Source organism: Staurois parvus, unplaced genomic scaffold (assembly GCF_062004578.1).
Source record: "Staurois parvus isolate SC_StPar_1 unplaced genomic scaffold, SC_StPar_1.0 ptg000012l, whole genome shotgun sequence".
Taxonomy (NCBI): domain Eukaryota; kingdom Metazoa; phylum Chordata; class Amphibia; order Anura; family Ranidae; genus Staurois; species Staurois parvus.
In genome coordinates this window covers 10,839,119-10,857,915 of record NW_028317808.1, presented here as the reverse complement: position 1 = coordinate 10,857,915, position 18,797 = coordinate 10,839,119, and the positions used below count along the sequence as shown (strand labels likewise).

General features: G+C 37.6%; 1 protein-coding gene across 4 annotated transcripts in view; it reads left to right on the top strand.

The window, feature by feature from the left end:
* BNC2 (basonuclin zinc finger protein 2) overlaps positions 1-18,797 on the top strand; it is an 823,285-nt gene that overhangs the window by 750,646 nt on the left and 53,842 nt on the right. For all 4 annotated transcript variants that reach the window (XM_089674765.1, XM_089674768.1, XM_089674766.1 and 1 more), the window contains one exon: positions 10,502-12,468. In XM_089674765.1, the coding sequence (XP_089530891.1) occupies positions 10,502-12,468 (1,967 nt within the window). The remainder of the gene's footprint in view (positions 1-10,501; positions 12,469-18,797) is intronic.

Genomic DNA, 18,797 nt, shown 5'->3' with positions numbered 1-18,797 from the left:
ATATATTAAATCCACCTGAAAAAATCAAAGCCAAAAACTAACATATAGCAATCTTTCTAAAAAACTGAAAATGTTTTCAAATCCACCCAGATTAAAAAATATATGAAATGAATGCTAAATATAATGAAATTTTAGAAAAAAAAAGAATCGGTTCAACATAATTAATATGGCAAATCAAAATTCTTCAGTGAACGAATGCATTTGAAATGAAACACACATTTACAGCGTGTACGTCTATTATTTACTTGTGTATAGAAATCTCATTTTGAGCTATTGAGCCCTCTAGACAACAAGCTGTTTAGCAGAAGATAAGGAGATAATGGAAACATGAAAAAGGACCAAAGTTTCACCTGCTGGCTAGATAGATAACTACAATATCCTTACATGCAATATTTCATTAGAAAGAAAATATTTTAAAATTTTTTACTGATAATAATAAAATATACATCACCTTCAAATCATACACAGGGAAAAGTAGTACTAAAACACATTTGTCACCTACAGCTTTGCTGAATCGAGTCCCAGTCACCACACATCTGCATTTTCCTTTCTTTAATGGGAAATTCAGGTCTCTGAAATATGCATGCAATTTATAACACAGGGAGATTTTCAGCTGCTGGACTATTTGTATTTATCAGTCATTTTCCCAGAAACTGCAGTGCTTGTGTCTGCAGGCCCATCATTCTATAATAACTTTATGACGCTTTTTACATATATATTGTACATCGACATCAGTCCCTAACCCTCAAGGGGTGTACAGTCTAAGGTCCCTAACTTACATTCATACATACACATACTAGGGACAATTTAGACAGGAGCCAATTAACCTACCAGCATGTCTTTGGAGTGTGGAAGGAAACCAGAGTACCCGGGGTAAACCCAGGCAGGCACAGGGAGAACATGCAAACTCCAGGCAGGTGGTTGGGATTCAAACCAATGGCCCTAGTACTGCCAGGCAGAAGTGCTAACCATTTAGCCACTGTGCTGCCCTTTACTTTTGCCCAGAGGAGAAAGTCTAAGGCCAGGCTCACATATGCACGGATCCAGTTTCAGCGTGATTTCGTTCAGTGATTCAGGTGCAAATTTTTCCAATTTATTACACTGGAAATAGCACCTGAACCGAACTGAAAATCGTACTTGAGTCTTTAAAAATCTCTCTGCAGTCATCCCACACATATGTGAACTGGCTCAATATAAAGCTGGTTTGGTTCACGTCATGTGAATCAGATGCGGTTAAAAATGCTTCAAATTCTCATATATGTGAACCAAGCCTCAGTTGTTTTTGAATCTGCATGATAAATGGCAACACATACATGTGGACATAGACAGGTGAATGTGCTTAGACTGCGTTGCTCACAATATAAATGCTTTTAAGCATGAATTACGTATTTCCAGTGATGGCAGGTTAGCATTGTAGAATGAATTTGAGAGAGCAGATGTGCTGTATTACACACACTACTTTATCAATTCTTATTGCTGTGCTCATATCAGTAGTAAAAGCTTTGCAGTAAATAAGACCTACACACAGATGTGATGAGCTGGAGAGGCTTCACGTGTTTTTACAATGGCCCAGACATTCACCTCACATCTTCCAATCACACTAGCATTTGTTCTCGCAGCTTAGCTATTCTCTGGAATCAAATTGCAAAGTTGTCACATTCTTGAAAAAGCAGTAGAATGCAGATTTGTTAGATGTCTCCTCTTCACGGCTTGATATAGTGTATCCAACACTGAAATACTACACATGCTGTATATTAATCATTTTTAATTTTCAAGGTCATAGATGGTTTATGTAGCTATGTGTGTATTTGTGATGTTATCAAATCAATATAAAACATATGGCCATATTATTTTCTTATATTTATGGTGAATTTAGATGAACTTAGGTTTCAATTAACAAAAAATTAATGAAAGCTGAACATCACAAATGTATAACTCAGTCCAACCAAAGCAGATATTTCGGTTTCAGTTGATGTTAGCAAATTCGACAATTTCTTTAGCCTCAAAGGGGATGAGGTGGCAAGATCCCAGCTCTCAATTGCCTAGCTGTGTCCAGGTGCTGTAGCCATTAACAGGGACTTCACATGCTCCATTTAATTTGTGATTTTTTTTTATATCAGAGAGTGCATCTGGACAAGTGACTCTCCAATACAGGATGTACAATACCTGAAACTGCAGCAGGAAGTTTCCCAGAGATAAGAGGCAGGTTGGTGATTCAACTCAACAGCATCAACCAGAAATACTAGTTTTTGGTGGACTGGACCTTTAACTTGAACTAACTATTCAGTTTGTGAAAACATTATTAATGATAATGAATGTGTGCAAAGGTGTCCTTTTATGAAACTGAGATCAGCAGCAATCCTGAGGATCGTTGCTGATCTCAGATCATTAGTGGTTAGGAAACAGAGATGATAAGTGGAGAACATGTTCTTAACTGATCATCTCAGCACACAGATGGCCAGTGTATGAAGGAGAGATGTCAGCACTTCACTGGTGATCTGTGTTCTCCCTCCAGATTCTCCAGCTCAGAGTTGGAGAATCGAGGAACCGCAAACGAAGCAGTGGTAATTTACCGCTGCTTAGTAAACGGTGTGTGACTGATCTCTTACTGTAATCTCGCGAGATTATAGTAACAGCAGTCATTTTCCAGTGTTCAAAGCATTTGTAGATTACTTCTCTCTTCATTCGGAGAAGCGATCTACACCGCTTCATAAAAAGGCATTCAGAGGAGAACTCTGCTCTGAGAATGCCGGAGAACTAAGCAGCGGTCATTTACCTCTGCATGATAAAAGGACACCAAAATGAGTAAAATGATAATACCTGTTTTCAATAGCCTTTAGATGAATTTCTTCTTCTTTACAACTCACAGTACTGAATTCAGTATGAAGTTGATTTTTTCTGTATTAGTTGACACTGTGCATCAACAAACAATATTGGCTCAAAAAGAAACGCTTACTGTTTTTAATAATTTTGGCATATGGCAAGTATATCAAAAATAGTCCTAGTTTCCATTTCTTATTAAATGTTAAAAAGTAATGTACCTTTCAGATCTGCTACATGCTTTTACTCTTGAAAGTACTTTAGTGAACCCTGTGTTTGACTCTTTATGCAAGATATTAAGCTGACAGCTTGCATCTTCAAAGCTAATCATGCTGCACTCATCCCTTGCTTCAGACGTGACTCAGATGTTGGACAAAGTATGTCCTTATGTCTGGGTCACATCCTCACACATTTTATCCTTGCTTGCAGGTCAGCTGCAATCATATCATCAGTTCATGAGAGGAGAGGACTGCACACTACATTGTGTTAATAATAAATTCTTCTTTTGCTCTTCAAGATAATAGGCCCGGTCCAGAGGTCATCTAGCAGATGCTGTTAAGTTTTAGTAACACAATGGGGTACAAATAGCTATAAAAAAAAATATTAGAAGTATGCTGTGTCACAAAGCATTTTTTTCCGGCTTCAGACCTTTGAAAATATATGTTTGCGAGGTAGGTAACCTAATTGGAGGTATAATGTATTGCATTTTGGCATAGTGATATATTTAAGGATTTGTAGAAATATAATACAATATTTCAGTAGCACCTAATGCACAAATAGTAACTTGCTTTCTATTGAGGAATATTATCTTAAATATGTGGTAGTACTTTTTGAAGCTCAAGGTGCTGGTATACCATTTTTCATACAGTCGTTAACTACCGTCACAAATAGGACCACACTAATAAACTTAGAAGAAAATCAGAATTTCTCGGTCTTGGGATTTTCTAACATAATTTGATGATTGTTTTTCCATGTATTCATGCAGCAGTAAACTACAGTATAGGGCAGGGGTGGGCAAACCTTTTGACTTGAGGACCGCAATGGGTTCATATATTGGACCCAGGGGCCGGACTAGCTGCTGGCCGGCCCAGCCACTACCATGTTATCCATGGTAAGTATAGTATTATTCCCCCATAGTAAGCATAGTAATTAATCCCCCATATAGTAATTCATCCCCCATATAGTAATTCATCCCCCATAGTAATTCATCCCCCATAGTAATTCATCCCCCCTATAGTAATTCATCCCCCATAGTAATTCATCCCCCATATAGTAATTCATCCCCCATAGTAATTCATCCCCCATATAGTAATTCATCCCCCATAGTAATTCATCCCCCATAGTAATTCATCCCCCATATAGTAATTCATCCCCCATAGTAATTCATCCCCCATATAGTAATTCATCCCCCCTATAGTAATTAATCCCCCATATAGTAATTCATCCCCCACAATAATTCATCCCCCATATAGTAATTCATTCCCCATATAGTAATTCATCCCCCATATAGTAATTCATCCCCCCTATAGTAATTCATTCCCCCCTATAGTAATTCATCCCCCCTATAGTAATTCATCCCCCATAGTAATTCATCCCCCCTATAGTAATTCATTCCCCATATTGTGTCAATTCACTTACCTTTGCGCCGCGCGTTCCTCTCGCCGTGTTCCCGAGACCGTTACGGTCTTCAGGGCGGACTGTGAGAGGAGGGGAGTTCGTCATGCTGCCCCGCCTACATCCTGACAGCCAATGTTTGCCACGCTCCGCGGGCCGGATTAAAAGGTCCGCCGGGCCGTAGTTTGCTCATTGCTGGTATAGGGCCAGCTAACTGGAAAGAACACAGCTTAAATTTGGAGAACAACAGTTACACATTTTTGGGGAAACATGCACACAAGACAGTATCCTAGAATAAAAATGAAAAAGCAGACCAAAATCTTTAAATTAATAAAGCAAAAATGAATACACTTCCAGACATTGTTATTATGTATTTGGAATGTTGTACTAAGCCAGCCATTTTTCACAAATTCCAACTTTATAACTTCAGATAAGATTATTTTATAGATTATGGAATTACTACAGTAAGTGAAGAAAAGCAGCCAAATACACAGTAGAAATGCATACGTGAGAACTGTTTCCTGCCAACAAAATTGCTATTCTGTTGAGCCTATTTTATAATGTAGACACCTCTGCCATACACCAAAGCCCAGTCCTAACCAGTTTCTTCAAGATTTTGACTGGATACTGAAGGAGTTCACTAATTAGGTCATATATGTGCTCTCTTCTCCAATCAATAAGCATAGAGTACAAGACTAAGGTCATATTTGGAATCCCAAACCAGAGGCATTTTAGGATGTATAATACAGAAGATAATCAATTACATGCATCATACACATAAAAGGTCTCAAGCAGAACATATGCATAGATAAAATTGTGTACAACTGGGGGAATCAATGATGGAGAAGGATCTGGGAGTTCTGGTAGGTCAAAAGCGTAATAATGATATGCAATGCCAAGCTGCTGTTTCTAAAGCGAGCAAAATCCTCTCTTGTATTAAAAGAGGTATATTCTCCAGAGAGAGAGATATCATATTACCCCCGTACAAATCATTAGTAACACCTCATCTGGAATATGCAGTTCAGTTTTGGGCACCAATTCACAAAAAGAACATTGGGGAACTGGAGAAAGTACAGAGAAGGGCTACCAAACTGATAAGAGGCATGGAGGAGCCCAGAAAGATTAGAGGAACTGAATTTATTCTCTCTTGAAAAGAGGAGATTAAGGGGGGATATGATCAACATGTATAAATACATCAGTGGTTCATATAGTGAACTCAGTGTAGAGCTATTCACACTGAGGTCATCACAGAGGACAAGGGGGCACTCTTTACGTCTGGAGGAAAAGAAATTTAGTCTCCAAACACGGAAAGGTTTCTTCACAGTGAGAGCTGTGAACATGTGGAATAGACTCCCTCAAGAGTTGGTTCTGGCCAGCTCAGTGGATTGCTTTAAAAAAAGGCCAGGATTATTTCTTAGATACACATAATATAACTGGATACTAACATTCATAGGTAACGTTGATCCAGGGAATCAATTCCTCTCGGGGGATAAGGAAGGAAGTTTTTTCCCTGCAGGAGCAAATTGGATCATGCTTTGCTGGGTTTTTTCTTTTTGCCTTCCTCTGGATCAACTGTGGGTATAGGATTATAACTTTTTTTTTAATGGTTGAACTGGATGGACTTCTGTCTTTTTTCAGCCAGACTAACTATGTAATGCAACTATAACAGTATTTGTGGATACCTTGTGATACCATGTGATTATAAACACTATACAGCTGAGCATGCAGTCTGTTGTTTACTATTTGTGGGACACTCAACTCAAAACTCACACGCCTATTTTAAATAGTAGTATTAGCATCTTCACTTGCTTTAGGGTCCTGTGCTAAGTGACTGGCCTGCTAGATTCTGAACTCAGTAGGTCATGATATCACTACCCCGCCTCTCCACCTCATCCAATCAGAATGCATAAATCCAGCAACTCAGCACACCTGGAAGCAATTGGAGATCACTGGAATAGCGGTGTCAGTGATTTCCATCTTCCAAGAGCATTGGGCAGGTATGGTATATACTAGTGTTTTTCAACCTTTTTTCAGTCACAGCTACTTGAAAAGTATTTTATATCTCAAGGAACCCCATTATAAGGCTTGGTTTACATTAATGTATGATGGGAATATGTGCAAAATCACTCACATATCTGTTATGCAGACCGATGCACTGCTGTTTAGCAGACATGCAAGGGTGCAATTGCAGTGAGTTTTAGTGCACACCCAATCAATGTGGATTGATTTAAAAAAAGGTCAGGGGCTTTTTTCCCTGTGTCTGTGCGGGTAGGCCAGCCCATTGAAATGGTCCAACTTGGACCAATGTAACTATACCATATTGGGAATTCATCTTTAAACTCCTTGGCGGTATTCCCGAGTGTAGCTCGGGGTAAGTTTCAGTACCACAAGCGGTAACCCCGAGCTACACTTGGGAATACCATGCGGTGCTGCTCCGGGATCCCTCGATCTCTTACCTTGTCCTGTGCTCCCGCAATGTCCCCCTGCAGTGTCCCCAGCAATGTAATCCGGTGGATGCCGGCATCTGTCTTCTGGGTTCCGTCCCCTGCGAGCGTCGGGACGTACGGGGAACGGAACTGGCGGGAAATTTGAAAATGACAAAAAGTGACATTCACTAAAATCACTAAAATCACATAGTAAAACATTACTGTATCAAACCATTTCACATACATTTTGTCCCTAGTGCTTTGTCCTGTGCCCTGCCTGCATTTTTACTGTTCTTTCTGCCTGGAAACTGAGAAACGTCCATGGCGTCCAAAAAGCGTCCCTTTAGGTCAAAATCGGTTTTAGACCAGCTAGAGAACAGCGATAGTAAATTAGAACTACTTGCAGAATTGAGTGATAATGGTTCATGGGGGAAATTCGTCATCAGACACTGAAAACGATTTTGCGACTTTGCTCAGTGATGTACGAACTTGGCGCTATATTTCAAATTTCAGTGTTTTTGGTTTGATTATATTATTGAATTAAATTTATTATTATATTATTATTTTTTATGATTATTTATTAAATTATAATTTATGATTTTGTGTTTCAAGTTTTATCCTACCCGGGATGTATATTAGACTCTTGTTCGGACAGATTTCAGTGAGTTATTCCTAAAAATTACAGGCCTACATTAAAAAAAATACATATTTCCATGCAAAAAAATGTACCGCTTTGAGCACAGAAATATGGACATAATCGGACCGCTAGGGAGGTTAAGTAATCTTGTACTTTTAGATGCTGAAATACATGGGCATGATGCTATGGACCATGTCTGTTTTATTTTACTAATGCAGGCATGAACTAAATCCACAGCTATCTAGCAAAATGAAATGGTGATCTGTTGATCCAATCATGGAACAAACTTTCTTATGAATGATCTTTCCATAAACATGCATTATCAGATCACTTGTGTGTTCATGTTTTAGCACAGAGCAGACAACCCTACAGATAACCTTATCACTGAGGAAAAGAAAAGCAGTCTTTCAGGACAAGGCATCGTTGTGATGCATTTCTCTCTTGGGATGAGTTGACCAGTAGATTTCTGAAAAAAATGTCTGTGCATGTTATGGAGAGGCACGTTCACAAGACAATTCTTTCAGCGGCTATATCTTCCAACCTTTATCTCATGTTGCTGTGGCTAGCCTTATACTTGGCTGTCAGCACATGGTACACTTTGCCTACCTTAAATTACCTCTATTGTTATTAATGCCAAATGACTGCAAAATTGCTTTTGTGTATAAAAATAGCTGTTCTGTAATTAATTATATGCTTACGATATATTATTTATAGTAAATATATTCATTTTGAGCATTGAAATGAAACTGATCACTTCTAGGTGCTGCACAAGTGACTTGCTTTCTGTACATTGAACACTGAGGGTGGCTTGTATTTTTTTCAGTAAATACAAGCAATTTTTTATTGGAGGAGGCAATGATGATGTCATGATCCCTGCCTTGTCCTATCAGAAAACACCTTGTATTCAGTGAAATACAAGACATTTTCTGAATTGTGGAGGTGCCAAGTAAATGACCTCCTGTGTTCAGTATACAGAAGGCAAGTCGCTCAAGCAGCAATAAAAAGAGACCAGTGCTGGCTGTATGTAGCACTTGGTACAACAGCGAACTGTCCCCTCCAGATGTGAGCTCTGAAACGTTAGATGTAACTGAGCTGGACCAATGTAATTTAAAAAAAAAGGTTAATTTCTTGAGTTCATCTTGAAACTCACTTACAATAATGGAGTACTGCTTTAGGAACAAATATTAATGGACTGGGTTAAGCAACCAATGTCTAAAGCATCGATCACATAAATCTTTCACCATTCTGGAAAAGATGTGCCACAGCAGTACTACATCATTAAGAAAAAAATACACTTGATTAAGTAAAGGTTACAAACCTTTTATTTCATACACTTTTGTATCAAGTCATTAGTGATATCTTTGCCACAGTGGTTTGATTAATTGTTAGTTATTGGATCCTTTGTTGTTATCACCCAGTGTAGCTTTGTCAGTATAATACAGGCAAAACTAAGTAAAAACTAAGTAAACTTTTTGGATATTACTCATTCTCTGCTACACAATGGGAGAGTTATCACCATTTATATTAATACTGAGTAAAAAAAAATCATATACTAAGGAGCTTGCCTTACTAAAATTGTTAAAACATTCTCATTAATATATAATTTACAAAGGATCTTCTCTATTTTAAATGCAGTTGTGTTAGAGGGAAGCAAATGCATCTTGATAGGCCTCATGTCAAATATGACAGGGCTCCCTGGTAATAAATTAGCCTCTGTATATGTGTATATACCACAGTAAAATTACCACTGCTGCCAACATATTTGAAAGACTGCTTTCAAATATTAAATTGCATTTCTTACTTCATAGAACATATAAAGACTTACTCTAAAGCTTTATAAAACTAAGGCAGTTTTAGTATGTTATAGCAATGAATATGATCATACATATAAGAACAGGCTGAATATTGGCTATGATGTTAAAAGTGCAGGCTACCATCTCATAAAGTGCTGCCTATACTTTACATGCTCTAAGGAGCATTATTAAAAGCTGTAAAAATATTTTTAGGACTACCAAAATGTTGGAAGACTTTAAAGCAGATTTTCTGTCTGGAAACACGCTTTATTTTTACAATAACCACAGGTTTACTTTCCAAAATACTACATTTTATTCACATTTAATTTCTTATCCAGACTGTGTTGTTGCTTAGCAACCTTTTTAGATTAATGTTTGTGTGACTGTACTGATATTGCTTGGCACTAGTATGCCTCAAAACCTATGTGTGTCCTTAATGATTATGTCACAGAGTTGTTTTTAACATAATGACTGTTCTTCGGGAAAGCGCAATGATAAATATTCCTTACAGCAAGGAAAAATATTGCAACTGTGAATATGTGTGGACATTTAATTCTAGTTGTTGCTCTCCTAGCTTAGATGGGAATGGCTTAATTAGTCAGTTAAACACAGCCTTGCAACAAGCAGGCAGGAAGTTTTTATTATTGTTATTGCTTATAAATTATAAACAAATTGTATTCTGTGTCTCCATTGGGAAGTTTATCCACATTTTTGTATGGTCACCAGGTTAGTAATTGAGGGGAAGTCTCCCCAAAATGGGACACAGGCAAAAATAAAGTTTTTACTGGACTTCTACCTTAAATGTTGCATGTTCATGGGTGTAGACTTGCAAATGCTATTGGTGGCTGTTTTAAATTAAGAAATGTTTTATGGTGCATAGTACAGTTTTAGCTACTTCGTTGCACAGTATGATTTCACATCTTATACTAATTTATGCTAAGCAGTTGTAACACAGCTAGATCACACAGTTAAAATAGCAAGGTTACATGCGGTTAGTTTCACAGAGTTCTAGTGTTATATACTGTGTTTGTTTTGAAATTAGTTAATACAATCTGTTTTAATGTGATTGTAATTACCACATTTACATGGCAAAAAGTTTCTTTACTATCTTCTCATTATAGTGACTTGCCCATTTGTACTGTTTAAACAAACATTGATATCTTTATAATGTTTTATATGTGTTTATTATATTTTTGTTATGTTGATTCTAGGATACTGCTGGCAAAGTCCTGGACCGCTGGGCCATTATGTCCCGGGAAGAAGAGATCATCACACTACAGCAATTTCTAAGGTTTGGAGAGACAAAATCTATTGTGGAGCTTATGGCCATTCAGGAGAAAGAAGGTCAGGCAGTGGCTGTTCCTTCCTCAAAGGTTGATTCAGACATAAGAACTTTTATTGAAAGCAACAACCGCACCAGGAGTCCAAGTGTTCTCTCTCACTTAGAAAACAGCAACCCTTCCAGTATTCACCACTTTGAGAACATGCCCAATAGCCTTGCATTTCTCCTTCCGTTCCAATATATCAATCCAGTTTCAGCTCCTATGCTTGGATTACCTCCTAATGGGCTTATGCTAGAACACCCTGGACTGAGGTTGCGGGATCCTAACAATTCAAATCAGAATGAATGTGAAGAGACCAGTGAGTCTGAGGTCTCCCCCATGCCTTATAGCAGGAGTGAACAACCGTCCAATAGAAATGCTTTGAGTAGCATTACAAACGTTGAGCCAAAAACAGAGCCAAATAATGCCTCCCCTTCTCAAGCCTCAACACCTACCAATGAAATTAATAAACCTGACCATGTCAAAAGTTCCTTTAAAATTCACAGGATGAGGCGGATGGGAGCATCATCAAGGAAAGGCAGGGTATTTTGCAATGCTTGTGGAAAAACCTTTTATGATAAGGGAACTTTAAAAATTCACTACAATGCTGTCCATCTTAAGATAAAACACAGGTGCACCATTGAAGGCTGCAACATGGTTTTCAGTTCTCTTAGAAGTAGAAATCGGCATAGTGCAAATCCCAATCCTCGGCTTCACATGCCAATGCTGAGGAACAATAGAGATAAAGACCTTATCCGTGCAACATCTGGAGCAGCTACCCCTGTTATAGCAAGTACAAAATCAAGCCTATCTCTAACAAGCCCTGGTCGACCTCCAATGGGCTTTTCAACACCACCCTTGGACCCTATTTTGCAAAATTCACTTTCCAGCCAACTGGTGTTCCCTGCATTAAAGACTGTACAACCTGTTCCTCCTTTTTACAGAAGTTTATTAAATTCAGGAGATATGGTGAGCCCTCCAACATCACTACCTACTAGCCCAATGTTGCCAGCACCTCTGGGGGTGGAACAACCTCTTCCTTCTCTGCCACAAGAGTTATCATCATCTGTGATCAACATGTCAACACAGGATGCAAACACAGACTTGGCTCCCAAGAAGAAGCCACGGAAATCAAGTATGCCCGTCAAAATTGAAAAGGAAGTGATTGATACAGCTGATGAATTTGATGAGGAAGATGAAGATCTAGATCACTGTCCTTCCACAAATGACATTAACCAAGATAACAATTCTCAAGGTGATTTAAGTCCTGGATTGTCCATCAACAGTTACTCAAAGAATGGCAGTGGTAGATGTATTCTGAGGACAGACACCAGAGCAAACAGTATCGCTTCAGAAGACCCGGAACATGAGAGAGATTTTGAAAATGATTCAGAATCATCTGAGCCAAAGTATTGTGATGAACCAATGGAAGATGATCACCTTTCCTTTCACAAAGAAAGTAATGTCAGGTCTATGACAGACAATGAGAAACCTTTTGAGAATCACATTGACTGTCATCAGCAGGCTGTTATAAAGGTAAAAGAAGAGTTTACAGACCCTACATATGATATGTTTTACATGAGCCACTATGGACTTTATAATGGGGGTAGTGCTGGCATGGCTGCACTTCATGAAAGCTTAGGTTCATCTTTGAACTATGGAAGCCCTCAAAAATTCTCTCCGGAGGGTGACCTCTGCTCAAGTCCCGATCCTAAAATATGCTATGTGTGCAAAAAGAGTTTCAAAAGCTCATACAGTGTGAAGCTGCACTACAGGAACGTTCATCTGAAAGAGATGCACGTCTGCACAGTAGCTGGTTGCAATGCTGCTTTCCCTTCACGACGAAGTAGAGACAGGTTAGTACATACTCTGGCAATATGGAAGTTGTAGGTTTTCATGTCTTCATTGTTTATTTTACTGTTCAGTTTTCCTAAGAAAAACAGGGGTCCTGTCTGCATTTTTAAATTCTGGGAATAAATAAATGATGAATTGCAAGATTTTGGAATGCTCCATATCTACCACAAAGTCTTCTGCCGAAGCCTTTACTTCAGAGAGGTTCTATAGCATACCTTATGTAGGCCTGACTGACCTGAACCACTAGACTTCCTAATCCTGACAGTTTATAGATCTCCAGTGTTGATATTATAGCAATGAAAACATAATTAACTGATTCACTTAGAAAAGCATTTGTCAGCTACACATCAATGTCTGGAATTATCTTGTTAAAGATAAATGAGCATAAGGATGCTGTCATAAAAACTGAGTTAATGAACATAAGCATTCTGGGATACCTTTTTAAAGTAGCCAAATGAGCATATGTTGGCTTGCAATTTCCAATCATGTGCATGACATTTTTTTTAATTACTTGGGACACAAGTGGGGTTGTGAAACAGGTTAGTCTGACCAAGAGAAACTAGAACAAAAATATAGCGTACACTGATCTGAATCAGGACAGCCTTATGGGAGTTGGGGTGCTGCATGCCGGCAGGGACTTGTCCTATGCCTTACAGACTGCACATATCAATTTGTGCAGGAGTGACTATAACTCATGTAGAAAATAAATTCCTATGCCTTTTAATTTCACATCCATATGCATTAGTTGTTAAATAAAATAAAATAAATGTAAAAGAGGTAGAAGAGAAAATCTAACTACTTTCACATACATTTGATCACTAAATACTAGTTTGCAGGTAGCCATACAGTATATAGATCTAGCAAATGTTTTGAGCAAAATATGTTATTTTTTCTTATCATGTTTCACCTATAATTTTCTTTCTATTTTTTTTATTTAGTAAACTGGCCAGTAAAGAGGGCAGTTGCAATTCCTATACCTTTAGTACAGCCAAATCTCATTAGACCACATCTTAAGGATTCAGTTCAAAGCTTGCTGACATGAGCTTTATATCTCATGATTAAAAGCTAAACCAAATAAGTAAAAATACCAAGCAACAACAAGGCATCTCCTTTAAGTTCGAACTGACAGAAATATGTACATTTTAATCATAGCTTTACCACTAGTAAGTATGATCGTTTCTAAGCAAATTGTGAAAGATGTACAACCAAACCCTACTTAGAATTTGGACAACAGCAATTTAGGATTTGCTAAAGCAGCAGCTGTAAACTGTGCCCAGTGAAACTTTCAAATGTTCATTTCAAATGCCCAACCATTCATAGAGGGAATTTAAAATAAAAGGATTTTTGCTTGCAAAAGCTTGGATGATTGAAGGTGGCACAGCTTCCCTTGGCCAATTGTTTTAGTAAATCAACACTGCAAAAGTAACTGTTTTTTACGAATACTGCAATGCTTTGCGAATCATCAATAAACAAAGTGTATTTGTCATACATCTTCGAATATGGCAACAAAGCTGGTCCAATTATCACCCTAGTTATTAAAACATTAAGATAAGCAGATTAAGTTCAAAAACTTTAATAGAATAATATATTACATATAAAAGTGGTAAAAACCAAAGCTAGAGTGTTTAAGCCTGCTTGCAGTAGGTCAGTGCAGAAAACCCAAATATATACAGGTGCATCTCAATAAATTAGAATATCATCAAAAAGGTCATTTATTGCAGTAATTCAATTCAAAAAGTGAAACTTATATATTATATATTCATTACACACATAATATAAGGAAATCTAGAAGGAAATTCTAGAGCACTTCATGCTACCTGGTTTAATGATCATGTTATCACTGTGCTTGATTGGCCAGCAAATTTGCCTGACCTAAACCCAATAGAGAATCTGCGGGGTATTGTCAAGAGGAAGATGAGAGACACCAGACCCAATAATGCAGACGAGCTGTAGGCTGCTATCAAAGCAACTTGGGCTTCCATAACACCTCAGCAGTGCCACAGGCTGATCGCCTCCATGCTACGCCACAGTGATGCAGTAATTCATGCAAAAGGAGCCCTGACTAAGTATTGAGTGCATGCTATACTGAACATGGACAAACTTTTCAGTGACCCAACATTTTAGTATTAAGAATCCTTTTTTTATTGATATATGTCATATTCTAATTTTCTGAGATACTGAATCTTGGGTTTTCACTAGCTGTAAGCCATAATCATCAAAATTAAAAGAAAGAAATGCTTGAGATATATCACTCTGTGTATAATGTATCTATATAATAAATGAGTTTCACTTTTTGAATTGAATTACTAAAATAAATAAACTTTTTGATGATATTCTAATTTATTGAGATGCACCTGTAATCTAAAGAAAATGGAGCAGTGCCTGAAAATACAAAAAAACAAAACAAAAAAAGCTACAATCAAAAATAATGTCTCAAAAAAGACCAATATGTGATTATCATAAATGAAACATAAAATTAAGTGACATTAAAGTAACGTGAAAAAAGTCCACTTGAATCCAATATGTCCTCTGGTGTTAATAACTTCCAGCTTTAAGGGATTAATACCACCACATGTATACAACACTGCTGACACACTCACCAACTCCACAGCTGCCAAAGGAAAGCAGCAAACAACACGTTTGTGTAAAAATTTTGCACAGAATCGCCTAATAATACCACATATCACTACTAAAAGAGGTTGACTTGGTGAAGTTAAGAACCACAGGTGGGAACCTTCTTGCAGGCCAATACAGCCCCTCATCTACTCACCATGGTCTTTTGTTGATCACCATGAGCTGTTTGTTTGAGAAGAGTGTGCTGTGCAGCTTATGGTGATCAACAAAAGACCATGAAGAATTGGAGATGGCCTGTATTGGCCTCCAAGAAAGTACTCACCTCTGGTTCTTAACATCAGCAAGACCTCTTTTAGTAGGGAGAGGTGATATTACCAAGTGACTTCAGTACTTTGGTGAAGCTGTATGACTTGTTATAAAGGGCTGGAAAATCATTATACAAATTCATTGTTTGCTGTTTCCTTTGACAGCTCTGGAGTCAGTGAGTGCTGCAGTAGTGTTGTGCACAGGTGGTGGTGTGAATCCCTTAAGGGTGGAAGTCATTAACACCGGAGGACGCATTGGATTTAGGTGGCCTTTTTTCATCTTACCTTAATATCACTTAATTTTATGTTCATTTATGTTAATCACATATATTACTTTTTTGGTATATTGTTATTTTTGATTGTAGCTTTTTTTGTTTTGTATTTTCAGGCTCACTATTTTTGTGTGAATATATTGCATATACTCTGCAAAATAATAAGAAAAATCTAAATCACCAGGCTTCATAAATAAAAAAAAAATCCCCTTTGCTTGCTAAACATCACATGGCTTTAGCTCAGTAATCATGTGTCTGTTTTTAAACATATTCTTCACTGTACAAAATCCATGAAGAGGTGCGATTTGCAGTTACCCACTACAATTCTGAAGCCAGCTACAGTATGGTGCCCTGTATTTATCTAATCTAGCTTAGACTGTTTGCAACACTGACATGACTATAAATATTTTTTCTATAATTTTAGATAGAGGTAAATTAGTACAATTTAAAATCATTTTTATTAGAGCAGAATAAAAATAACAATTGTTCCTTTGGCCCTGCATTTGTATTGCAGGGGTACCCACATACAATAATTATAATATGTTCCCTATATATTTGGGCAGTTATAATTACTTTTTAGTTTTACAATAATTCAAGTAATTAAATACATTAACACAAAGTAATGCAATGCAAAAAAACAGTGATGTTTACTTTAATTCATCTGCATATGTTTTTAACAATTCAACTAGAAACAACATTGGAAAGTTAGCAATCTCCCAGTAAAAAGAAGCACGCCACTGAAAAATCTCCCAGGGGTGTTTGTTATAATTTATTAGTATGCATGGTTCATACCCTTGCATAACTATTGTAGAAATCTCCTTCGATATTTTACTAAATAAACATACAGTATTGTTTTCCAGTCAAAATTGAAGTTGCCTACCATTTCTCTTTCAGTATTGTTTGTAAATCACAGTGCTAAAGCCTTTGTTATACATAATTATTTTATAATTATGTATATCTTTCTGTCAAGATAAGGAAGTCTTGGAGCAGTGGTTGGTCCTACCTGGAATTTTGCATCGTTTCATGAGGTCTTGCAGTTTAAGAATGGTCCTTACAATATAACAGGCAGTGGTGCAAGATGTAAATACAATTTTGACCCCACACAGATTTTACATACTGTTTAGCAGAGCAAGTGTATATACCTTTGGATACAGTCCTGCAAGTGTTTCACATTTTCCTTTCATAGATTTTTGATCTTGGAAACCAAATCAACTATACAAGGCACCCTTTCCTAGTTTGTTTTCTGTTGTAGGTCAATGTTCAGAATGTAGTAACTAAAGAACAAAACTACAAAATCCATTTTCACAAGAGTTTTAAGTCACACAATGTTAAGTGAGAAAAACGCTTTCCCTTTCCCTTTCTCTTTTGCCTTTAAGCCTAATAACTCTGCCTTTCTAGCCGATCTTTTATTAAAAAATTGTATTGCAAATATATCACTGCAATAAACTGTTAGATCCAATTTGCTTACATAGACTATTAAAAAAATCAATTTTTCCTAATAGAAAATGGTAAAAAACAGCCTTCTGCTATGTGGGATTAGGGATGGGCAAATCTGATTGGGTTAGTTTCAAAGCCGATTTTCCTAAATATTCTAAAATTCAATAAATCAAACATTTCTCCAAACCCCCAAAAGCCTATAGAGCCAAATCTTGATATTCTATTTGTATTTTTGAGGGAATTATTAACAAACTGTTGTCAAAAAGAGACATATGAAGTTTTCATATGGTTTCAAGGGCTACATTGAAAGATATATAAATTATTAAATGACAGGTTTGGGAGGTGAAATAAAGCTGTATGGAGTGTTTCAGAACATCACAATGTTTAAAGAAGCCTCAGTGAGGAGGAGAGGGAGAGGAAAGAGGGCACATTAGTAATGGTGGAAGACAACTAGCTGCTCTACACCAGGAAGGATGTAAGTGCAGAAAGGTTTGTGTGCTGTGATTGTATTGGCTAGCCATTTGGGGAAAATAAAAGGCAATGTGTCCCACCTCCAGTTTTTGTGGTCCTACCACTTCTATGTCCTGCAGGGCCTCCTTGCCCCCAACTGCCACCACGAGCAGCCTCTAATTTTAAACCAGCATCTCATTGTAATATTTCTAGGGAGATTTATTAAATGCCTAGCTTTTTTTTTTTTTAAGCTATCACAATGAGGGGTTAAAGTCTGGTGCTTTTGATGCATAGTAGTTACCGTACAGCATGTGGCAGTGAGCTACTTACAAGGGAAGCTCCAGCAACTGTCCAGAAACAGGTGTATGCAGCACACTCTAAAATTGCCTGCCTCCTGCTCCCCCTCAAAAGAATCAAAACAAAACTAAATCTCACTATTTTTAACCCTAGCAGAAAATATAATTGAAAAATATAAAAAAAAACAAGAAAAGAGACCTTAAAGTCTTATGCACATAGGACATTTTGCAAACTCTCCTAGAAGTCTTCCCTCTTTGCTGCAGAGTTTGGGCAGAAAAAAAGCCTGATGCTTGATAAAGTGTCTTAAGCTTTTACATTTGACAAGTTTCTAGGTGGGTTTACAGGACGTTAATTAATTTCATTGGCCAGAATAATAATTTATTAAAATGAATAAACCCTCAAGTGCTAAACGTGACTAGTGTTTAGGCACTTTTAGCAGTGTCAAGCATTTTTTTCTGCCAAAACTCTGCTGTTCCTGGACGCCCCGGCAGTGGGTTTTTTTAACTGCCTTTAAAAGCTCCTGCCACTAAACTTTGCTAATTTACTAAAGCTGGTTCTCTCAGAATCTTGTGCACTTCTGCATAGAAACCAATCAACTTCCAGGTTTTATTGCTAAAGCTTAATTGAACAAGCTGAGGTTAGCAGCTGATTGGCCACCATGCAGGTGAACCAAATCCTGAGTGAACCAGATTTAGTAAATAAACCCCTATGTGTACATGGACAGATAGGATAACATGCAGGGGAGTTTAGAGGCTGGAAAAAAAATCCCTGACACCCCTAGAAGAAGCTGCAAAATTTCCCATGTGCATGAGGCATAATAAGCAGAAAAAAGCTGCAAATGGGTGGCACAGAGGCTAGCAATCAAGCACACATACTGCTGATGCAAAAAAAAAGGTTTAAGAAAGACAGTCAGGTCTGTGAAACTGTGAAGGCATGGGGTACACACAGGGGTGGACTGACAACTCATGGGGCCCCCGGGCAATAGGGGATCATGGG